General features: G+C 35.7%; 1 protein-coding gene and 2 long non-coding RNA genes across 5 annotated transcripts in view; 1 reads left to right on the top strand and 2 right to left on the bottom strand.

Annotated features, from left to right (window-relative positions):
• LOC121729301 (diuretic hormone 45) overlaps window positions 1-26,263 on the top strand; it is a 77,756-nt gene that overhangs the window by 18,041 nt on the left and 33,452 nt on the right. For 2 of the 3 annotated variants that reach the window (XM_042117771.1, XM_042117773.1), the window contains exon 2: window positions 24,203-24,220. In XM_042117771.1, coding sequence (XP_041973705.1) covers window positions 24,218-24,220 — 3 coding nt within the window. In that variant the 5' untranslated portion in view covers window positions 24,203-24,217. Of the gene's footprint in view, window positions 1-10,769; window positions 10,808-24,202; window positions 24,221-26,263 lie in introns of those variants that run through there. The other variant, XM_042117772.1, reaches the window with a different exon arrangement.
• Window positions 5,278-26,135, bottom strand: LOC121729303. The gene is made up of 3 exons (XR_006035948.1): window positions 26,125-26,135; window positions 10,030-10,045; window positions 5,278-5,396 (listed from the first exon to the last, which is right to left on the bottom strand). It is a non-coding gene; the product is annotated as an uncharacterized LOC121729303 (long non-coding RNA).
• LOC121729304 lies at window positions 21,372-23,763 on the bottom strand. The gene is made up of 3 exons (XR_006035949.1): window positions 23,752-23,763; window positions 23,338-23,339; window positions 21,372-21,520 (listed from the first exon to the last, which is right to left on the bottom strand). It is a non-coding gene; the product is annotated as an uncharacterized LOC121729304 (long non-coding RNA).

Below are 26,263 nucleotides of genomic sequence, written 5' to 3'. Positions count from 1 at the left end.
TGCTGTCCGCGACGTCGTCTACGTGAAGGCTCTATCGGCATGAAAGGTACTTTTTTTTTTTTGGTGCGCAGGGGAAACCCATCATGGGTGCCCCGGGTTGGGGATGTGCCTCAGTTAGCTGAAGCACCCCGGGGGTATGTGGGACTCTTACCCACTAAAACCACCTGCGGTTTGCCTTCAGCCGTATACGGAGATGTCTTGGATCTGTCTAACACAGGACTCCCTCCACGACCGGCCGGTCTACCTGAAAAGGGACCAGACTTCCACCAAAGTAAGGGAACGCTCCGGCAAACTTAATAGTTCGCATGCATCTAGTCCCACGCACACAAACACCGTGCCGATGCACGGCAACGCCGCGCCGCACCGGAATTGGGGTGTTAGTTTTCTTGATTCGGTCGCCGTGCTCAAAGCTCGCGTTAAGAGCTGGGCAATAGCTTTAAAAAACAATGTTTATAATCTGTATATTCAGGTAATACTGTTTCGTTAAAATTCATATCAGGTGCACACGTTTGTTTGCTTGTGTTGTATATGTTTGTGCAGTACACTGTGACAAACAAACCGTAGGTATGCGGGAACAAAGCCTGAATAGTGAATATTTATAGTAAAATATTCATACAGTAGCCCATTTGTTGAGTTTTGCGGGTGACGCGCAGGTGTCATTGCAGGCTCCGAGGTGGTTCCAAGTAGCTTTTATATTCTTCGATTCAGTTGAACCGTGAAAATATATTTTCATAGATATTTCCACGTATTATGTTATTTGGTTATGGGGAACTATTTTTAGGGTTTCGTACAAATTTTTCATTTTAATTATTATGTATTATTATGTAGATTTTTTTTATGAAATAAGGGGGCAAACAAGCAAACGGGTCACCTGATGGAAAGCAACTTCCGTCGCCCATGGACACTCGCAGCATCAGAAGAGCTGCAGGTGCGTTACCGGCCTTTTAAGAGGGAATAGGGTAATAGGGGAGGGTAGGGATGGGAAGGGAAGGGAATAGGGGAAGGTAGGGAAGGGAATAGGGTAGGGGATTGGGCCTCCGGTAAACTCACTCAATCAGCGAAACACAGCGCAAGCGCTGTTTTACGCCGGTTTTCTGTGAGAACGTGGTATTTCTCCGGTCGCGCCGGCCCATTTGTGCCGAAGCATGGGCCTCCCACGTATAAGGTACAACTTTCCAACTTTCCATCCCTTTTACTTTTAATTTATTTGTATATCAAAGAGTATTTTTGTAAAGGCTTGCGTATAAAAGCGAAGTGTGTAGATGTAGAACTGTTAGGCGATCAGAAAGGATTGATAGCGGGTGTTTCCTCGGCCCACTCCAGTGGATTGCTACGAGTATACACCTTCCTAATGTCTTTTCTTTGTATGTTGAGTCTAGTGTTTGTACACAAGTAAAAGTCTTGAAATAACTCAAATGAGTCTGTAGGACCACGTGGATTTTTTTTACTTTTTCAGAAGAAAAGAACTCAGAAAGTGAAATATATTATTTATAATAGTTTTTGTTAATTATTTTTAAGAGTAAATGTAAATTCCTACAAGCTGTTGATGTGCCAAAATAAATTTAAAATAAAAATAAATGTGTTTTGCGGCTAGGTTACTCTTTACGTCGCTGTACAGATTTCGGAAAAATAATTGTATGTTGATATTTTGATAGTCTGAGGACATCTGATGATAGTTTAACAAAGATAATTTACAGTTCGATTAACTTAAACCAATTTCAGCGCAAAAAATAATAATCCAGTTTATCCCATTAATTATAATTAGCACTCCCTAAAGTAAAATCATTTTATTATGTTACATCCTGTATAAAACATCGTACTCGTAACTCGTATATTATATGATCGATCAGAGTTGCAGGCGGTCGCTAGCGAGCGCACATACTACTTTATTGTAATGACTAACAATTATGGCGTTTAACGTGTTATGGGGGATTTAGGAGAACGTTTCCTGCGATGTGTTTCGTCGCTAAACTTTGTTACCATCGTAAAAATTAGGATTAGCGAGTAAGCGTTGTCACAAAATGTCGATTTCATGTCACGTTTTAAGGTGAACGTAACGTCTACAAATTGTACGATAAAATGTTTTGGTAGTACTTTACTTAGTATGTTTCGGAGTGGCATTAATTCGAAGTACGGGTAGTTCCTATACAATATTTTTTTAGCAGTGAATCGGGCAGTTATATTGGTTTAGCATTATAAAATAGCGCAATTTAAAAGCCACAGTAATTTAAGAATTTGAAAGCAACTAATTATGTAACTATACAAATATTATTAATATTTTGATTAGAACTTAAACTGCTATAATATATTTTTGTCAATTTTACCTAGCCGAGAAACGAACTAACCGGTTCTAGAAAAATAACGCACCTTCTATTATTATCTACATTATTCGATTAATTTGCTTTACAGAATAGCTGTTATATACATACTGCATAAAGGCCGGTCTCAGGGAGATTTAGATAACCATTGATTAAAGTTAGCAAAAATTGCGCAAAGTTATAATGTCAAAACTCAAAATCATTAAATGAAAGTTAAGTTATCTTTAAACCTCTCTGAGTGCGGCCCTTAAGTTGATATAAAGTTACTAATCAATCTAAACAACATCACTTGTTGCTTGTACCCCGCGTCAACAAGTACCATTACCCGGCAAACGGCTCCGTACTCGCTCGTTAAATCTGGACGATGGAAAAATTATTCAAATGATATCCTTGTGGTTGTTTTCACGCATATCTATTTATTTGCTCCATATCTCGATGATCTGCTCTTTTGGCCCTGTTTTTATAGGGAGCACAATAAAATTATCATACGAATCGCACGCTCTGACGTAAGGTGAGGTTACGATAATGGGCACAAATTGGCGGAGGCTGGATCTCTCTGTATCATGGATCATGGCCGCCGTGAATGTCAATACGTTTGTGGAGTATTTGTTCTTTAAAATGTTCTAATGACAATAGGGAACGTGCGCAACAATGTGCTGCGAACTGGGATCGCCAATCTGAAAATTTTGACCTATATAATATGCTTACAGTTATTTTATTATTATTTTTTTTTTTTTTTGGGCTTTGGCCCACCACACATTCCCACCACTGTATCTCCTGTGTCGCCAGGATCGACAGCGGCATCCAACCACGAAAACCCTTTGATATGATCTCAGGGAGCCCGAGGGACATGCTAAAGCTGTCTTGGGACTCGCAACGAAATTAATCAGAAGAAAATAGGAGGAGTAGGAAGAATTCCAGATTCCCTCCCCAATATAAAGCGGGAGACAGCACAAAGTTGCAACACTGCAACTTTGTGCTTACAGTTATCTGAAACCAGGCTAATCTGCGTATATTATTTATATTGTGGTTTTAGGCAAGACAGTAGACTTACTAAAACAATTTGTTTTGCGCCCACCTGCCCAGCTTATAAAATAAAGTTTATAAAAGTTCGTAAAGAGTGAGAAATTACAATGTTTTTCTCCGTATAAACATACATGTAATAACTAATAACTTTAACGTACGTGCAACATAAATAAATCTTTTTGGTCAGGGATTTCCTGAAACAGATCATGACTACTACTTTGGAATTCGGTTTATTCGGCATTAATTACTATCAATCTACTACTTTGGAATTCGGTTACCTATACACACACAGATAAAACGAAACCAGAATCACTGTGATCCATTAATCTCGCAATGTAAAGTCATCACATTCTAATCAATCGTTTCTTTTCCTACCACTATTAATCTTTACGTAACAGTTGTTGATTATATTACTAATGCTAGGTTTTGGGAAATGATTACAAAACTTAGGATCTAATACCTATGCAATATATCGCTGGCCCCGGGCAATAAAGGCGTAATATCAAAAATAGTTTTGTTGAGAGACAAAATAAGCTATTTTGTTTATAGTGCAGCGTACAGTGGTCCAAAACAAAATATGTGTGATGTCTCATATGAAAGTTATTTTTTTTACCTATTTAACCATATCAAAATAATTGTAATAGTATAAAAAATTATTAAAATAATTGAAAAAAGTATAATACAACTAATAAGCGACATTGTTTATTAACTTTTTATAAACACCAAACCGCTTGAGATTTACGGCTGTAAGAACAAATTACGACGTACTTTTTGCTTTAGATTTCGAGCGTACCAGCCGATTACTCCGTTCTTCTGGGGAATCTTACAGCGAAAGCTTAGTTGTTTTGTATCTTCACCGGTTTTTTTAGTTATGTTTCATAGAGTAATGTAAGAATACAGTTTTAGTCGTAAGAGAATTTTCGATTCAATAAAGCTTTTGTCATTTATTATACCCAAAATATTATTTTAAAAATATGAAATAAATAGGGGTGATAGACTAATACTCAGAGAAGCCAAAAATCGAATAACATTAAAAAGGGCGTAACCGGCGTTTACCGCTTTGTTGCCCGGGGCCAGCGATATTATATTATATATTTTGACAACAAAAAAAAAATGGTTCAAAATGCCAGAAATTGGAGTGTGAGTACTGAGTGTTGAGTGAAATTCTAAGGCTAAAACTCGAAAACGGCTGAACGGATTGGGCTGATTTCAGTCTTAAAATATTCGTAGAAGTCCACGGAAGGTTTCAAAGTGACACGAAGTTCACCGGGACAGCTAGTCTTATATATAAAAATGGATTTTCAAATGTGTTAGTCGCGCTAAAACTCGAAAACGGCTGAACGGATTGGGCTAATTTTAGTCTTAAAATATTCGTAGAAGTCCAGGGAAGGTTTTAAAGTGACACGAAGTTCACCGGGTCATACGACATAATAATATAAATAATATCTATTTCCTTCTTGTCTCAGTATGACAAAATAATCTTTAGGATTTTTGTAGTTTTCATAGCTAGTGCACAAATGCAAAAAAAAAACCCGGCCAAGTGCGCGTCGGGCCACGCGCAATATAGGGTTCCGTACCGTAGTACCACTACTCACTAGTTTTTAATAATTTTTGTATGGTCAATTAATGTACATTTATAACGTGCTTTACATTACTAACAACATCATCTCAGACGTTCAAAGGAATTTGAACGAAAAGTTCCTAGATATACTTCGCCGAATACATTTTTTTTACTTGACCGAGTATAACTCAAAAACTTATGAAACCTTCTTAGCCGTGATAGTTTTCCTTTTAAATTCAGCATTTTCCTACTCCCGTGAATTTTTTCACATTTCCAGAAGCAACCGTTTAGCTGGTAGAAGGGGGGGACACTGGACTCTCACGTTTTTTTTCCACTTTAAAACTTAATATTTCACAAACGGATCCCTAAATCGGAAAATGATCTATGAATTCTCATAATATTTTTCAAAAACTTATTCAACGACACCCCACACGATGGGGTGGACGCGAAATAAAAAATATTCATCCCCATTTGATGTGTATGGAAGGTACCTAAGTAATGTAATGGACGAATTTGGTATATATAGGCTTACTTGTCCTAAATTATTGTAAAATCAGCTCAAGAAGCATAAACTACATTTTGAACAATTTCATAAGGTCAGTCGGTGATATATTTTCAAACTTACATACACGTACAGCGTTTGTTCTGTAAATATATTGTAAAACAAATGTAATTTATCGTCCAAGTTCCTACCTGACACCCGCTCCGGGCTTCTACACTTGAACAAGACGTTTGTATCGCCACACACATACATCTGTGAAGGTCGACTAGGCCTTATCTTGTACTTTAGGGTTGACATTTTGGTTACTAAAGTTTAGATAAAAATGTTTAATGCTAGCTAGTTTTGACAATTATTTATTGTTCGTAAAAATATCATGCCTTCTTCATTTATCTGAACACTAGCTGTCCTGGCAAACGTTGTTTTGCTATATAAAGTATTTCGCCCATATTATTTTATTGAAGTGACTAAATAAGTATGTCACCATGGCAACGACCATCGCGGGCCGCGGCTATCCCGTCGCACAAACAATGGTCGCCGTCAGTCTCGAGTTGTAATAATTTGCTATTATTTATTGAACAAATGCACTTATCAATATTATGCATATAAAATTTGGTGAAAATCAGTAAAGCCGTTTTGGAGGAGTACGGTGACTAACATTGTGATACGAGGATTTTATATATAAGATGAATAGGATGATATATTAATTATTACTGCAGTGTTTTGACGCTTGAGGCAGCACAAGCATAGACAGTAAACAAAAAGTTTTGTTTGACAAAAATAATTGATAACATTTGTATCAATATTCTGATATGACGTGTGCAACATGTCAGATTTTGGTCGGATTATTTACTGTATGTGCTACTGTGCTAGTAGCGGCTAGCGCCCTCTGCTCCGACCTTTGTGTAATACTCTCTTTTGTGATAGCACGAGAATTTATCAACGATTTATTGTATACCACCAAGATCTAAAAACCCTTTTATTTCAAACTCCGTTGACGAGAAATTAAAATTTTAAATTGGAACATAACTTTTGCAAAAATTAATGCTGTTTCAGGGTTTTTAATTAGACAAATTAACAAAGTTAGCTCTTATATTTTTAACCGCCTTAGCTTCGATTACAGAAAACTGTTTTTGTAGTCAAACGAAAAGTTTTACACGTGTGACGTGGTTTCGGTTAATGATACAGAAAGAAGCAGTAAAATTTATTATGAGTACTTAATATAAATAATTATTTTTCATAAGTTTTTTTTTTACCTCGTTACTTTCAAAATAACTATCGTCGCGACACTAGTTAAATTTATCAAACTAACTCTCTTTTTTTAAATTATGAAACAACTCGTTAATTGTTTAATAATAATAATACTCGTATAAAGGATAATTTGTTATACCTATGTGATGTTAAGTTACGTTGTTGCTGTTAAAAATCTATAAAATATATTATATTATAATAAAATCGTAGGAAAGTTAAAACTGTACATTGAATATTTTTTAAAAGAATACTTGGGGCCTGATCTACAATCGGTATCGAAGCCAAAATAGTTTTTAAAATTTATCTGTTTGTCTGTATACATGTCCGGGCCAAACTCAAAAAGTATTGCATGGATCATCTTCAAATTTTGCATGAATATCACTAAGAGGTCGGGTAAACATATCCATATTATTATCAGCTATCACGCTATCATCTACTTTTGGTACTGTAGAGCCTTCGCGCAGACGGCGTTACGGGCACCAACTAGTATATTATAATAATTGTGCCTTCATGCCCTAAGAAGTTACGTACATATTATGAGAATAATATACGATATAGAAGGATAATAATTATGTGTGATTACATATCCTGTGATATGTAATCTGACTGGCCGTGCGTGGTTGTAAGACCACACAATACACATATCTTTTCATTCATCGGAACTCCTTATTATCTTTTCATGTTTCCAACACAAAAACACCCTATCATTTTAATCAGGACTGTGTGCAGTAATCATAAAAAAGTGTTATTTATTCTAACAATAGGTACCTTATTGACCTACTTTTGTCTACAGCTTTATTCAAGAATCTTCATTCCTCCCTGCGGTAACCGAATTTTTTGCATTACATATCAGCCCTACTAGACAAGTTGCAAGCGATTACCGTAAACGCCAACAAAATGTATGCGATTTGACATAAGTCATCGCTTCGCCAGCGAATACTAACGTTAAATAATCGTAAACGCCAACAAAATGTATGGGACATTTTGTTGGCGTCTACGATAATCGCTTGCCACTTGTCAAGGCCCTCAGAATATATTAAAATGTACCCAATAGCGATAATTAAGATTTAGAATCACACTGAAAAAATGTTTACGGCCACACTCAGAGACTTTTAATTATGATTAACCTTCAATTTAATGAAGAGTTTAACTGATAATGTATGGGGCTTATGTCGAATTTTTTATGTATTTAGGGTCTGTTTCACCACTTCCTGAGTGCCGGATAGGCTATTCACAACTTGACAGATAGAGCATGGAACATTTGTTAAATAAGTTGTGGATCAGGAAGTGGTGAAACATGCCCTTAAAGTTAAGTTCGTCTCTGAATGCGGCAGTTCGACTATATATTTTATGTGATGATGTTTCTTTTATCTAAATGCCTTGCTTCATACTTTTAAACTTAGGTAAAAGTGCTGGAATCGAGGCACTTAAAACTTGTACAAGTCCATTTCGAGCCTTGTCGAATAAATTATTGGCGATGATTAATTGCGTATTAATTACTTTATCGTTTAGCACCTGAGCTGCGTTTTGTTCATTAAGGATAATCGAATTGTTCATTCAGCCGAGAAAATTCCAAATTACACTAAATGACTTCCATAATATGCGAGGTTTGATGTACACAGTACAGACATGAGCCAGCAAATGGCCATCTATTTTTGCAATAATGAATTGAAAATAATAATCACAGAAGTAACGGGCTCAAGTCATTGGTATTAGGTTTGATGTACACAGTACAGCCATGAGCCAGCAAATGGCTATCTATTTTTGCAATAATGAATTGAAAATAATAATCACAGAAGTAACGGGCTCAAGTCATTGGTATTAGGTTTGATGTACACAGTACAGCCATGAGCCAGCAAATGGCCATCTATTTTTGCAATAATGAATTGAAAATAATAATCACAGAAGTAGCGGGATCAAGTCATTGGTAACTATTAGTTATCCTAAGTTTGCAAGATTATTATTAGACAGTGGTCTTGAATGTGAATTTTTACTAATGTCAATTGGTTAGGAGGAGTAAATTATACTTCTGTGATTGCAAAATATAAATAAAATTGTAATTGTTTATATTTCGTTGGTCGGTACTAGGTTCATACAACTTTAGCAATACAGCGATTTTTTTTCCTTTCTTTCGGCCGTTAGGTCGTTTTAGCTTCAACTATGCGATGCGATAATAATAAATCTATGACGCCCCTTAAACCTCACCAATATAATATAACAAACATTTGCAACTGACACGATACTAACAGACGCAATTAAACCTCGTTGGGCAATCCCTCGAGACGATAATCCAAGACACATCTTTTCATTTCACAACCGCAGGCTTTTCACTTTGAAACTCGAGAGCTTTGTCTTTGAGGGCTGCGATAAGATCGGCGTAGGGCTGACGAGATAATTATCAATTTAATTGGAATTGCCGCTTGACGCTTCACTCGAGTGCGTAATGTCGAAAAGGTGAGCCAATTTATACATATTAAACATATTTTGAAATAAAACCGGCTGTTTGCACGTGTATAGCTTATAAAGCCCGGTCGCACATTGTCCGAAATTTCTGATCAGAAACAGTTAAACGTCCGCGCTGTCTCTTACATTTTGTACTGAGCCGAGTGAGCTCGAAATCGCCGGAAGGATATTTCGGATAGTGTGCGGGGTGGCGGTCTGGCGAAATTCAACTGTTTCTGATCAGAATTCGGACAATGTGCGGCCCGGCTAAATCAGAACTATCGCTGCCATAATAATATTGAAAAGTCACTGGTGAGACTGAAATACCATTTACCGTTTTTAGGGTTCCGTACCCAAAGGGTAAAAACGGGACCCTATTACTAAGACATCGTTGTCTGTCCGTCTGTCCTTCTGTCACCAGGCTATAACTCATTGAACGGTTATAGCTAGAAGGTTGAAATTTTCACAGATTGTGTTTATTCGTTGCGCCGCTATAACAACAAATACTGAAAACAAAATAAAAATAATATTTAAGGGAGCCCCCCTTAAATATTATTTTACATACCCATACAACAAACGTGGCCTTTTTTGCTCTATATCAATAATAGCAACAGGTAGGTACTTAAATTTTTCAGACAATCTTTAATTTTATGTTAACTTTAATGTTTAGTAATAATATTAATATATAAAATAAAAAATTACGAGGGGCTCCCATTAAAAAAAAAAAACATATATTTGCCCTAATTTTTCTCTATAATGGTACGGAACACTTCGTGCGCTAGTCCGACTCGCACTTGGCCGATTTTAATAATCGGCTAAGTTTTTACCGTCATCGACGTCTCCAAAAATATCTATGTAGACCTGACTATAAATATAATATAGCGGCTTTAATTATTATCATAAAAATCCTGTCAGAGGCTAAAATCTGTAACCAACAAAAAAAAGTATCTATGGATTTTAACGTACAAAAGCTCTGAGCTAAAAAAATGTAAATCGTCTGTAAAATGTTCATTTTTATTGCGTGTCTAAAGCAAGGTTTGCACAGAAAAAGCTCTTCAAATTATTAGCATAATCCATTACAACGCGTATCTTGATAAATTAATCATAATAATTCGTCTTGATGTTTTGACTACAACAAACGATAAGACATCGACCGTTATTAATTACTTTCTAATTGACTTCAAAACTTTTGTTCTTAATAAAATGTTCTTTACTCCGAAGTACATCATAATAAGATCGGCTAAGTGCGAGTCGGGTGCACTAAGGGCTCCGCACAGTTTTATAGCGGAAATGGGCAAAAAATATTCCATAGAATATATTTTTTACTGCAATGTGTACACGCAAGAAGCAGCACAAGCACAGACAGTAAACAAAAAGTTTTGTTCGACTATTTGAATCGTTTCTGTCAATATATTCTGATACATGACGTGTGCAACATAATATGGGATTTTGGTCGGATTATTGACAGTATGTGCCCTCCGCTTTGACCTTTGTGTAATATTCTATCCGCTATACCAGTTTCCATCAAATCCGTTTTTTTATTACGCGTGAATCCATCGACGTTTGCACCGTATACCGTAAAAAAGTTATATCACAGTAAATTACAGTCCATGAACGTAAAAACGTCCGGACCTCAGCCCACCTGTCCTTCCGGGACTAAATACAGAGATCTCTTTGATTCGATGTCACTGAAAATATAAATTATTTCAGGTAAAACGCAAAACGATTTAAAATCTGGTTTATTTTATACGTTGTGCTGATTTTTAACCGACTTCCAAAAAGAAGGAGGTTCCTCTATGCGACCGTATAATATTATGTTCTTTTTGTTCATTTGAGTATTACTTGCAAATATTATCAGACAAATTAAGGTATAGATTGCGACGTATCTACGTTATTTTTGTGTGATACTGATATGTCATATCAATGTTAATCGTAAGCTGCCGGCTAGGCTTGAACTAACTTTATCAAATACATATAAAGCATCTTTCTATGAATTAATTACCTAAGTATTTTATACGTGGGAGAGCCATGCTTCGGCACGAATGGGCCGGCTCGACCGGATAAATACCACGTTCTCACAGAAAACCGGCGTGAAACAGCGCTTGCGCTGTGTTTCGCCGAGTGAGTGAGTTTACCGGAGGCCCAATCCCCTACCCTCCCCTACTCCCTTCCCTTCCCTACCCTCCCCTATTACCCTATTCCCTCTTAAAAGGCCGGCAACGCACATGCAGCTCTTCTGATGCTGCGAGTGTCCATGGGCGAGGGAAGTTGCTTTCCATCAGGTGACCCGTTTGCTCGTTTGCCCCCTTATTTCATAAAAAAAAAGTAAAACCTAGATAGATCACTGCTTTGACATCTAGCGTGTACGGCGCGTTTTATAAACTTTTCTATAAGTACCTATAACGTTTCCTACTGTTCAAAACAAGAGATACAAAAACTACACGTAAAAAAAGTAAGTATAATAATGTAATAATAATAATATCTATGGACGCTTTAGACCACGTCAGTCTGGCCCCGTGGTAAGTACTTGAAGGACTTGTGTTACAGGTGCCAGACAATCATACACATATTTAATACACATCCAGACCCGGGAACATTGAAAACTTTTTGTTCCGTCGGCGGGATTCGAACCCGCGACCCCCGGCTTGAGCTGCCACACACTCAACCAATTGAGCCACAGAGGTTGTCAAAATATAAGTATAGTATGTTTAACGAAGAATAACTCCCTCATATATTCACTAACTACTAACTAGGGTTTGTTAAGCGACGCGGTGTGCGGCTTTTAAACAAAAACCTTCATCCTAAATCACTCCGTCTTATGGTAACCCTATTAAATCCTGGTGGTTTGTTTTAAGGGCACGTTTTATAGTAAGGTCCTAGACAACACACATCCTTTGTGAGTCACATTTGAGGTAGGTAAACACTGTAGTGGCCTCTTGGTGGAATTCGCTTCATTTTAGCTAAACACCCATCTGATATGAAAACAAATATTTTAGGGTCTTTTGATGAAATATATCTTAACCTTGTTAATAATAACGATCATTCATTAGTTTCATGGCCCGTAATTACTCTAGTGAAACAGTAGACAGTATAATATATTCAGGATATTTAGGATATTTTTGTGGGGGTATTTATAATTAAATTCTAATATAAAATCTACAGATATAATGATGTGCTTTTATATCTAAAAGAGTTAAGTAGTTTCTTAAGTTAAAAAAGTAAACTAAGTGAATAAAAACAATTAGGCGCAGCGCAGACGACAGACTAATCCGTAACGCACTTTTTAGTCCGTGGAAATAGTACGTATGCAATTATATGCAGTAACGCACACGTCCGCGCTGCGCGTCGTATGCGTTACTGCATATAATTGCATAGTACATACGTTATATTTCTACGGACTAAAAAGTACATTACGGATAGTCTGTCGTCTGCGATGCGCCTTTCCTGAATTTGATTGTTTGCTCATAAAAAATGTTCGTGAATCGTGCGTGAGATCACCAAGCTTAAACAAAGGATGCGATAAAAAACCTAACTAAACTGTGATAAAAAGTTTTTAACGTTTTTTCATTTTACCCCAATTTCCGCAACTTATTTTATCGTAAAAAGTTTGAGGCTCACAAATCTACTCAGAACAACATTTTGAGAGGCAATCCTATCGAATATCACTTATCTAAGAAACAGGTCAGGTATGAAGTAAACTTGTAACAAGTACGAATCAATACAGCTATGATAATATTAACTCAATTATCAAGTATCTTTCGAAGCTTTTACGATTCATCGAGGTCTAGATGCTAGGGCATGACGTCCTGACCTAATTTCATAAAAATATACACAAAGTTAAAGAGTTCAAAAGAACTGCAAATTTTTACTTTCCGCTTGAAGTATTTTGTGTAACGTTTTTCGTAATAAAAGCGCGAAGGAAATAAAACTGCTATTTTTATTTTTTAGTTCTACTACGTATAAACGTTTAAAAAGAAAAGTTGGATAACAATTTAGATTGTTATGCACAAAAGTTTGCAGCTTTATATAAAACGAGTGCGCTTGAAAATGTGACACACAAAAAGTGGTGGCAGACGACAAGTGACATGACAAAAATAGCTTGCATTATGTCTACTCTACCAGACTCTACTGTGTAAACACCGCACAACTACAACTTTTCACGAGTTACCACTATTATAAAAAATATTAGAAAAATTATTCTGTTCACCTTTCCTTACATCAAAGAGTCAAACAAAAAACTGCCACACGAGAGTAAGGAAAATTATATCAGATATAAGTTGAACAGCCTACTATGTAGTGCTACCAATCAGAATTGTATACTTTTAAGTAACAATGTCCCACAAATAGATGTGGTTGATAATATTTTAAGTTCTAGAAGTTCTAGGTTAAATAATCTGACATGTGATAAGTTTTTCTTATCAAAACTTTTTACAAGACATGTAGCCAGATGGCTATTTAATTTTTTAGTTTTAAGACAAGCCAACAAATTGGCTAAACCAAACATTGCTTTTATTGAGCATTCAACTATTTTAAACAACTGTACAGAGAACAGTTTGGAATATGTTCCAAATAATTTAAATTAGTTACTAAGACAACAGAGGCTCACTCTGGCGATGTATGTAACATTCATAGCTCAGATGCCCACCACCGGGAAACCACCAAAAATAATGGGAGTTACTGTAATTTTAATTTTAACCTTATACATCAGAATTTGCAAGGGATGATAGGAAAAGAATTAGATATTGAACTGTTTCTAAATGAATATAACATAGATATGATGTGTATAACAGAACACTGGCTGAGAAATCACGAATTAAAATTTAACTCTTGTAATCACCAGAAAGCTAGTTCGTTCAGCAGAGAAAATGCCATTAGAGGTGGCTTTTTAATTCATAAAAAGTTTAAGTTTAAAGAACGAAAAGATATTGTAAAACTCTCTTCTGAAGGAATAATTGAAGTGGCCTTTTTTTTTTGCGCCGAGAAAATGCTTTTAAGCATCTTGCGGGGGATGGGGTCCTATCCGCAAGTATGTGGGTCTCTGCTGCGTCCGAAGATGGTGGTGGACGCAGCCCCTACCCACTAAAAACTCGGCGGTACTCCACTATGCGCCTTGGGCGGGCCGCGGGATCGCGTGAGCCTACATGGTCGCTCGGTGCAGTACCCGACGCGGGTGGGCTGGGAGCGGCTCGAACAATTGAAGTAGCCTGTATTGAGTTGAACCACCTTATTATTTTGGGCGTATACAGGCCTCCGTCAGGTCTATACGACTTTTTTGAAAAAATAATGGAACAAGTCTTAAATAAAGTATGTGCATCTAAAAAAAAGGTTATTGTATGTGGTGATTTCAATATTAATTTGCTAGACCTAAACTCCACCACTATTAGATTCACATGTATATTAAAATAGTATAACCTAATTAATTTATTTAATGAACCAACTAGAGTTTGCGAAACAACTGCCACTTGCATTAATAATATTTTCACAAATGTTATTCCCTGTAAAAAAGAAATAATTAATGCTCTGAGTTCTGATCATCGTGGACAGTTAGCTTCTTTTAACATTAAATGTGATAGTAATACTGAAGAAAAGATTGAGTTTATTCCTGTAAATACAAAACGTATTGAGAAATTTAGATGTAAACTTGTTTCAAGTCTTCAGCGCTTAGATATGTCAAATAAACCAGATGAAGCTTTTAATACATTGTTTAAAGTAATAAGAAATCAATTTAAGTCTGTGTTTACTTCTAAAACGGTCAACATAAATAATAAAAAAAAACCGAAATTGGGCAACTGCGGGTATTATTGTAAGTAGGCAAAGACTGTATGAGTTATATGATGAAAAAACAATTGATACTAGTGAATCCTTTAAAATATACGTGAAGAAATATTCAAAAATTTTTAGAAAAGTCTGTCAAGCTGCGAAGGCCCTCCACATAAAAGAAAAAAATTAAGAACTCTAAAAATAAAGTGAAAACCACCTGGAAAGTTATTGCAGATGAGACTGGAAGAGTCAACTGTCGTAACTCGAAACTTGAACTTTATATTGATGATAAAAAAGTCAACTCTGACCTTGAGGTTACGACAGTCTTTGAGAAGGTTTTTGCTGACATTCCAATCTCAACTACAAAATACTTAAATTCCTCACCTGCAGTTGCGGAAAGGTTGCTTAAAGAAAATGTCAAGGAATGTGATGTCAATTTTATTTTCAAAGAAATCGACTCCAGGGATATTTTTAAGACTTTTAAATCGCTGAATGTTAAAAGTACAACTGATCTCTGGGGTATGTCCATAAGAGTTATTAAATCAATAATTGACATCATTGCCCCGCCCTTAGCTCTAGTCTTCAACAATTGTATTAAAAATGGTGTGTTCCCTGACCTAATGAAGTATAGCAAGGTGATGCCTCTCTTCAAAGCTGGGACTAAGTCTGACCCAGCCAACTACAGACCATCCACAGACGCCATCGTGTGAATCCTTAAGAGAAAAGTTTAAGGAAATAAATATTCTGACCGTCGCATCTCAATACGTCTTGGATAATGTATTGTATGTAAGAAAGAACTTAAATAATTTCAAAAAGAATAGCGACAATCATTGTTTTAACACTAGGAATAAGAACAAATTAGAAATACCAGTAATCAGACTTAGCAAAGTCAGCAAATCTTTTAAAGGCCAATGTATACGCCTGTACAATAGAATCCCAGTAAACGTTCAAAATCTCTCTATCAATAAATTTAAAAAAGTTGTAAAAGAACGTTTGTGTACTAAAGCTTATTCTAAAATCAATGATTTCATCGACGACAACACACGTTGGGAATAGGGTGGTTCTTACAGGCTACTTGAATACTCTTTATAATTCCTGTTGTAAATAGATTTTAGTCATAATATTGTTACAGTTCGACAAGGCTTTAAATGAACGTGGCGAGAGGGGGAACTAGCGCTGTTTTCGTACAAAAAGTCATTTTTGACAGTTCTTCTTTACCAGCAGCGCCCATTGACATATTCATTTAAAGCCTTGGTGCACTATATATGTTCAAATTGTAATTTTCCATCTTTTTAGTAAAAGATGGCCCCGTGCGAGTTTCTTACGCCGGTTCTTCTCGCCGGGTTAGTTCCCGAACCGGTGGTAGGCACCTTAGTATCGACGTTCAGAAATATTTTTGTAAGAAAATTACTCTGAATAAAAAATATTTTGATTTGATTTGAGTTAAAAAATAGAATTACAACCAGTCTGTCCATAGGAATCATGCATTTTAACTGACTTCAAAAAAGGAGGATAGCAATTCGACCCGTATGTTTGTACCTAATATTTCCAAAACCGCCCAGTTTTCGCAAATTTACTAATCATTTATCAGCGTATGAAAAAGTGTGTGAAATTTCAAGTGTAGGCATGTACTCGTATCATATTGTATGTATACATTTATGTTTTAATAAATATTATTTATGAATGTACTAAAAATATACTAATATTATGATTTAGGTCCCAATAAATATTTTTTTTAAATCATAAAAGTTAGGACTCGTGAGGTTTGTGTTTTATCAGAACACACAGCATAATATTATGTTGAATATCTCCCAAAATAATTATGTAATAAATAAAAATTATAAGTCGTATGTTTTGACATTATTTTCTCATTTACCCGCTAGAGCTTTGATAAAGTCTACATGAGAGCGGTAGATTGTAAAATGGCGTCGGGTTTTGTAAAATGTCGTTACTCGGAAAATCCTAGGTATCAAAAGGTGGAGGTGTTAAAATAAGCTCGTCCGGTATATCCAGTTAGCTGCAACCGGCACGGTCAGGACGATGTTTCATAATGTTCCAACGGCTATCCAGTATTAGCTGTTAACTATAAACTTTATTATATCTTACAAATAGTTATTCCGTGTAAATTCTTTATGTACTTATGTTTTATTTAGTACCTACTTGATGTTACTAGATGACTTTTTCAGTTACTAGGTAAAGATAGTATCCCACGGTAAGAAACCTTTGTATCCTTTTTCCAGAGCTTGAACTACCAGCGCAAATAAAATCCATTTAGTATTTTTTGCATACAAAACTTAACACTTTTACCATAACAACATTCAAAGTGTGATTTTAATATTTTTAAATAGACTCAATGCAACGCTACATAATATGGCTGATATAATAAATTTAAGTTCCAGGAATGACAGTACAGTGCAGCTTTCAGTGTCCGCAGTACAGTGTAAAATGCTTGTTTACTTTTATGTAATGAACGTGTACGTGGCTATACAGTTTAAATTATATAAAGTAAACCATCATTATTTATTGTGAAATCTGACGATGAACACTAGCGTATTTTGAGATAACTTTGGAGACTAGAATTAAACAGAATTATTACGTCGCGTAAGCATAATTATAAAACGTCTCTCTCTATGGAAATAATTTTTGAATGATGTTAAATTAAGAAATTCGAAAACAACCTAAGATTTAAAATTCTAATAGTGTGGGGAATCAAAATCCTAAATATTAAACAGATTAAATTACTAGAAGTTGTTGATATAAAGTAGATATACCCAAATATTTCAGCACTGGGTGGGCTGATAATTATGAAGTAAGCCAAGAACACTCTCGATCAGGGCTCAAATGGTCGCTTTAGAGAATCATAATAGGTATCATAATATGATGAAGTTTTTGAAAATCACAAAATGGTCACTCTGCTTCCAATTCATGTCTAGTAATTCGTACTAATTTGACATTCGTCAGTTTGACTGTTTTGATGATTCAGTTTCTGAATTGATTTTAGAGGTATTGCAAAATGCGACCATTTTAGCCCCCCAGCATAGCTAGCACGGGGTTTCCCAGTCGATTCTTCGGAAGAAAGTAATGACAGTTTCTTTCCCATGTCTACATATCTTTTTCCCGAGCATGGCACCACCCATCGACTTGAGTTTCAGTGGACAAAGACAAGAAACTCTTTCCATAGCAACCATAAAAGCAACGGCAATTATTTTTTTTGACATTTAGTTTCTTGGTTCTTTTTTTTTTATTATGGCACCTCGGCTATAAAACCATGGCCAGTGTCGAATAAATGGCGGCAAATTCAAAAAATCGATCGATGTAGCAACCTTGTCTATAGCCGGAATTATAGTTTTGATCTACGAAATACGAATAATAAAAACTAAGGAACTTTATTATTTGTAGTTTGTAGATCAAAACTATAATTCCGGCTATAGACAGGGTTGCTATACATCGATTTTTTGAATTTGCCGCCATTTACTCGACATTGGCCATGGTTTTATAGCCAAGTGCCATAATAAAAATAAAAACAGAATCAAGAAACTAAATGTCAAAAGCGGATCGTCATGCTTGACATATAGATTTTCAAAAGCGAAAGATATCGACATACGAAAGAAACTTTTACTCCAATGTTTTTCCGGTAAAACTGTCAAAATTTAGTTTCTTTCGTTTGTCTACGTGCTTATGCTAGCTATGCAGGTCAGCTTTCAAATTAAATGAAAAGATAAAAATCGGTGCATCCGTTTAGATGCTACAATGACACAGACAGGCACACACACACATACTGACAGATAAACATGTAAACTTATAACAGTCTGTCTTTTTGTCAGGGAAAAAACAGGACTGAGTTACGCTACTGTATAAGTTTGTAATGTGTTGTAACTTGCTTATCTGTTTCCCTCACGTTCGTTATGTAAACGGTTTTGTGAAGTTTAAAAAATAAATTATGAAATCTGAGAACCGGTACTGTGTATTACCACAACTTACATTTGATAATTTTAAGGTTTTCAGGTCGTATTGGTCCGGAAATACTGCTGGTGTATAGTTCATTATACTGTGTGATACTTTGAAATCAGCTTCGTCAACAATTTCAATGTATTCTAGCCACGTAGTCCCTTTGATAACTCCGCTCAATCGAATATCTGTATCGCCGTAACAGGGTTAACAACTAACCCGCTTACTACCGCTTTGTTAACAAATATTATGTGATTATAATCTACGCCATGTCCGTTATTTGGTCAGTATATTACATTATGGACTATCCGAAATTCGACAATGATTTACCACATGTTTTTATAATGTCTTGGTGGCCGAGCTTTGCTCGGTATAGCAAAACTAAGTGTTGAATATGAGCTACCAAAAAAAGCGAATTATAAAACCTATCTGGTCCGAGTTTTAAACCCGACGATCTCTAGAGTCTAGACTCTAGATTCAAGACTGCTGCTTTATTGAGCCACCGTCACTCACAAGTTTTGATTAACTTAATCAATTGATTGTCAGTCATGTATTAACAGTGCTTCAGGATATTGTTAAATGCAATAATATAAGATAACTATTATAGCAGCATTAGCATGCTGCATTGACTTTTGCAGGTCGTTAAACATTTAGAAATAGTTGTTACAATACAATAGTCAACAAAGTGGTAATTTCAGTTCGAAAAAGCGTAATATCGGAATCGAATACTCGTTAGTGCAAAGCCACAGAGTACTATAAAGTTGGATTATGCATATTGACCATCTCATCGAGCGAGCTCATCATTGCTGGGGAACTTAGAATGGATTTTGTTCTTGTTTACATGTAACGAGTTTTAATGTGCCGCAGAACAGTTCGGGAAAACAATTTCGTTATAATTCAACTTTGTCGAATAAAACTTTGTTAATTTTATCAGGAATACAATGTGTATTTGTCATTATCAGACTTCTAAAGTCTCGTATATAAAATTTCTAAAATCGCCAGCGGTATTTCCGGACCGAACGCGGTATTCCATTTCAAAAGACGTGCAACTGGTTTGTTAATGAGTTATATGCGCACGCGGCGAGATTGTTGTGTTTTCAAAATCAGAGTGCTCAGTCAAAATGCAATTCCAGTTTGATGTGAAAATTGATTGATGCGAGTTTGACATAACGCTTCGCTAAGTGTCATGGGCCATGGCGCTTGCGAATTGCGAGGCGTCGTCCGTTGACATGTCGAATTCCATACATTTTTGACAGCTAAGTTCGCTATTGAAAGTGCCGGCATTTTGACTGAGCACTCTGAAATCTCGCTTATTTGTGTGTGTGGCAGAGGAATCTAGTAATAAGATGGTGAACTGTATATTATAACTATACTGTGTAATATCCAGTTGAATAAACCCATCGCACTATTCCGCAAAAAAATAACCTTTTCTTTTTATTTGGGCGAGACTTTTTACCGACAAAAGTACCTTCGTAAACAAACCATTAGTCCCTACAATATTCATGAATGTTTTCGACAGATATTAATACACTTCAATTGATGTAAATTGAAGCTTTTTTGTTTGGTGATCTTATATTATGAAAATGGTTTCATTTAAGTATATTAAGAACCAACAATAATTTTACTACGAAGTCATATTTTGGTGCTTGCAAAGAGTTTTAAAGAAAGAGATATAAGAGGTACTTATATTTTAAAGTATGTGTCGTAAACTGACTATACCTATGGCGTGACGTTCTACTTTTAAATAACTGCTAGACCGTTACTGATGAAATTTGGCTCGGATATATCGTAGACAACGGGGGCGGACATAGGCTTCCTTTATTTGCGCAAAAAAAAAATAGGTATAGGTCTACCAGAATCTGATGGCAAAAAGTGAGAAAATAAATTGACTCTAGCAATACCGGGGTAATTGGAATAAAACATTTTGATCCTTTTTTTCTCCTTATAGCGGCTTATTCTGTGTGTGAAACATGCAAATAAGTATATAAAAAATATCCAATGATCAAGCATATTATTTTTTGAAAATCTACCATCAAATTTTGCCATCAGATTCTGGTAGACCTATACAATTCAGAGGCGCATCCAGGTAGTGCGGGGTTCGGTCCGTAGCTGTGAAGTGCGCGAATCCTCCTTTTCGCTTAATATTTTTCTTATGTTAAAGGCAGGTCTAGGAGAAAAACAATTATTTTTAATTTTTATTACCAGAATTTTTCGTTAAAAATGTAATCACCTATTAAATTATTTTTTATTAACTTCATTCAAAATGTAATTAAATAAAGTACTGTTTTTGCTAAGCATGATAAATATTTTGACGCTTCCGAGACTCGCTAACCGCGATTACACAAACCAGACGTTAGAACTTGGAACGTGGGCCCTCCAAAGCCCGTAGCACTTGACCAGCCTGTAGACAAGTAGCAAGCGATTATCGTAAACGCTCAAAATGTATGCGATTTGACATAAGTCATCGCTTCGCTAACAAATATTAATGTCAAATCATTCATCATTTTGTGGCGTTGGCGTTGGCATTTACGATAGTCGCTTGCCGCTTGTCTAGGCCCTCTGAGATGTGTTGCAAGGAATGTGCTTTTGAGAGCCAATAGAATCGCTTCATTGACATGAGCTTGCTGTGACCTCGCTCAGCGTAGCGATTCTATTGGATCTTAAACACATATTCCTCGCAAGTCGCAACACATTTCTGGTGGAAACGCAGCCTTACTCAATTAATACACGAGAGTCAGGGGCCCGCGAGCGGCGGTCGTTTTCCCAAGTCGGGTGTTCTCAATAAAATACGCTGTTTCTTTCCACCCGCGAGCGATTTTTAACGATTATATTGTATTTATTTCTTTTATTTGCTGAAAAAATGTTTGTATTTTTCTTTCATGATATTGCAAACTTATTATGATTTGGTAATGTAACTGTTACTATATATATTCTTTATTTTATTTTTATAAATATATTTTATTATAAGTCATTAAACAATCGATAAAGTTTGGTTTTTAGGGTTCCGTAGCCAAATGGCAAAAACGGGACCCTTATAGATTCGTCATGACTCATGTCTGTCTGTCTGTTGTGCTTGCTAAGTCTAGCGACTGGTATTTAGTTTTACAAAAATGTAGAGTAGAAAACTCTACATTTAGTGTCCATTTTTTCTGTGACTATACTAGAGACATCGTCTATTTTGAATAATAAATTATAACTGCCCTATAGAAAGAAACAATATACAAGATGTTAGTGTAAACACCGTTATCCTTGAAACCATCAAATGAGCCCGTCATAATAAACAACTATCTCTTTGAGAACAATGCTGGGAACTTAAAAAAAATCGTCTTGATACCCATACAACAAATTGCCGATCCGGGCATCCGTATGGGTATGAAGACGGCATTTTTTTTTGAGTTCCCAGCATTGTTCTCATAGAAAAAGTTGTTCATTTTGACGGGCTTATTTGATGGTTTCAAGAATAACGGTGTTTACACTAACACACTGTATAATTCGTTTTCTTATCCACAATGATGTCTTTCTTTTAACACGTTTTTAGCCTTCCGTTAAGCGACACCAAAGTTTACTCAACACTGAGTTTCTTCCTCACATCTCAAGACATTGGTTCTATTAAAAATAGTATTTCGTGTATTGCATCCTATTGCACCTGAATATAAAAATCGTTCGATACAATTGATTGCAGGAATTGGGTCACGTCTATCAACTGTCCCCGTGACATGATAGCGAAATTACATTATCTATGCGCCCGGCTTGTCATCACTAACCTCATAGGTTACAACACCTGAACTATGAGAGTACATTGGTACCTTGTATTTTACACGTTAGTTTGAGTAAGTCTCGATAGTACGAGAGATTTTTTTTTAATTCTATTCTTAATAATAAAACACGACATAAAATATTGGTGAAAAAAAAATCTACAGCTGATTTTTTTTTTGTCCTGAAGGCAGAAAATTGTAGCCCTGATCCTTGAGGATCTATTGTGAGTTGTGACTCATTCGCATTAGCGCTGAACATAGAACATCCTCCTTTTTTAGAAGTCGGTTAAAAAGACTACAGATGGCTTAAATGTGTATTGAAAGTTGAAACACACATATTCAACATAGTGGTAAGATCTCGCGATTCACGGAAGAAGCATAATAATATTATAGTTCAAAGAGCTGTGCTACGTCGCGCGTTGAATCCAACCCGAACCCGTGAAATACGGTCTAAAGCAGCCATACTCAACCTGCGGCCCGCCGCGACTTTATCAGTGGCCCGCGTAAAGTTTTAAACCATTTTAAAATTTACGCCTACCGGCAAAATAGTTCAAATTCGTAGTGAAAGCCATGAAGAGATTAACACTTTTAAATTGCTAATTTTGAAGAAAGTTCTTAACCCTAAAAAAATTTGGTTGCTGCCCGCGACATCAAGGCAAAACGTGTTTGTACCCATATAAAAAAGGTTGGTTACCACTGGTCTAGAGTAAATGTAGAACCTTTGATTTGGTCGGTTTTGAATCGAATATAATATTATTATCGTGCATAGTCCGAAACAGCTCTTCCAGTTCAGATGTGTAGAGGCGGTTTTACGACGCGATGAGACCAGAAAAGTTAATTATAGTAAATTTCTTTTTAATAAATCTAATAATAATATTCTAAATTCAAAAACTTACACAATAATTGTTACGCAGTATATGACATTCTCTTTGACAATAATAATTTAGTTTGTTTTTCTCTAAACCAACCCTCAAAACTGCTTGGTCTTTCGGGTTTAAAAAACTTTACTTTACTTCATACACATTAAGGTTGACGTTGAGATAATTATATTGTTTAATAAACGAATAAGTAAAATCAAAGGGGTTAACCGTTAAGCAATATAATTATAAGAATGTTTGTAGCGAGTAATAATACCCTTTAAACGTTCAAAGTTAAATCATATTTCAAAGTTAAGCTTACCTTTTACTAAACTTTGTACAAAGAGATAATATATTTTTCAATGTTTCGTTTTCAATGAGACTTTGAGCCCGTCATGTTGTATAGCCGGTAGTTATTTCACGAGCAATTTACATAACTTTTATATTGACTTTTGTTTGATGAAATTAAAAAGATTGCGTGATTTTTTTATTATTATAATATCATGCATCTGGATTTTCAGTTGAATGTTTACTTAAAAGCCTTTTAAAACATTATGACGGTTGGATCGCGTCGCCGATATAAGAATTGAAGCCACCTTGTAAAGTTATAAAGTTTTCCCTCCTCTGCGCCAAAATAATATCATCCCATGACAATATCATACACGCGCCAAAGTGATTGTATCCTAGACCTTGTTTATTTTAAATTTTTGCGTTGAAAAGTCTACAATGAATATTGTATGCACGTTGTTATTAGAATTTTTCTAATAAATATTTTTTTGTTTCAGAAATCGAGTATCAAAATGGTAAGTTTACATGTACACTATTTATTGCAATTTCATAATATTATAGCTTGTTGTAATATCTAAGTGTCTAAACACACTATGCCGAAACTCCGCGGCGGAAATTCCGCACGATTAGTCAGCAATGTCAAACGCATACAATATAACGCGACGGAATTTCGGCATGGTGTGTCATCGGTAATTCAAAAATTGCAGGCGGAATCAAGCCGAACTTCCGCCACGGAAACTCGGCATAGTGTGTTTAGACACTTAATAATAATACTCCAATTACCCCTAAACTTAGTATATTTATTGCAAAAAGCAGTAATCTTAAATACTTGCCGCATTGTAAGAAAATTCTTACAGACTGATGATGAAGCTACTACTCTACATACATCTCAATCAAACCTATATACTCATACATCATACAATATGTTAGAAACCGATCATACCAACCCTCAGCATCATACCAACAGCTAAACACAAATTACTTACCTGGTGTGTACTTGGCTTCGGCCCGTACATATCAGTTTACCGGTGAAAGCCGAGAAAATCAAAATAAAATATAATAATAATAATAATAGCTCCCACACCGGTTTCGGTGACGGTGGCCAGTTTCATTGAAACCAGGCCAGCTACGCAGGAGTAATTTATAGTGTCCAAGTGTGTGCGCAGTACACAAGAGCACTCTCTATTCCTTTACTCTCATAACCCAGTGGGACGGACGACCGACACGACTGGCGAGAGATCAGGCGCAGGACCGACTTTTTACATGCCCATCCGACACATGGATCATCTTACTTGTCAGACAATCAGGTGATCAGCCTGCATTGTCCTAACCAAACTTGGAAATAACATGTTTCCAACGCGGGAATCGAACCTACGACCTCCGAGTCAAGAGCCGCGCTCTATACCACTAGACCACGGAGGCGTTCAAGACCTGCAGCTAAGGGAACCACAATTGGACCTATTTATACATAACAGACTCAACCCACACGATCACAGAAAAAAGCCGTTTATATTAAAATTGTGTATTCTTTAAAACTGATTGTTATTTTAAGTAAAGTTAATTTACAATAGTATATTTTGTAATTTATTCTTTGCGTACAAACATAAATATGTTAAAAGTTACTACTATTTCCAACAAAAATTAAACAAAAACAGGATTTTCCTTTAAGTAAAACTATCTTAGTGTGGTATCACACACTAAAATAGTTTTACTTGTGTGTGGTATCCCACACTAAGATAGTTTTACTTTGGATTAAATGTATCCATTTAATCCAAAGAGAATCATCTCTTTAGATTTATTACACAAGTCAACAGGATTTTCGTGCATGATTTCTGTGTACCCGATTTGGATGTCTAACATCTAATTAGTTATAGAAACAATGATTTTAACTTATAAAATTTGCTTTAAATATATAAACTGAGACTTCATGAACTTTCAAATTTTGAAGAAAACCGGTATTTTTTTCTATCTGTTATGTAGTAAAAGAATGAAATTAAATTACAAGATTGAAATGAAAAAAAAAATTAATTTAGATTTAAAACGTCTTAATATTTTTTGTATCTAGGTGAGCATATCCTAAATATAATATATTGTTGTATGCTTCAGCGGTAAGTACCTACCTGATATAATGTGGCGTTTCTACATTTTTCTGGTTTTTACAAGGATGTTTAAAACTAGATGATGCCTGCAACTCCGTTTCGCCAAAACTCGTTTATCGTGCGGGAACCGTACCGGGATTTTTGCGGGAGGAGAAGTAGCCTATTGCTCTTTCCCGGGACTCAAAGTATATGCAAACCAAAAAATCAATTTATTGGCAGATAGCTGATGTAATAAGGAGTAACTCAGAGTACTTTTAACCGACTTCCAAAAAGGAGGAGGACATATTTTTACTTTTTTATTTTTTACCTATGTATTTTACATTTTGTTGACGCGGACGAAGTCGCGGGTAACAGCTAGTTTATAATAAAATTCTACTGTATAAGAATCACTCACTTGATGGAATTTTAAAGATTCAAAGGACAATATGGCCTATTAATTGTTTAAAAATTAAAATATAA

This window comes from Aricia agestis, chromosome 8 (assembly GCF_905147365.1).
Source record: "Aricia agestis chromosome 8, ilAriAges1.1, whole genome shotgun sequence".
Taxonomy (NCBI): domain Eukaryota; kingdom Metazoa; phylum Arthropoda; class Insecta; order Lepidoptera; family Lycaenidae; genus Aricia; species Aricia agestis.
This window is presented reverse-complemented; position numbering and strand designations above follow the sequence as displayed.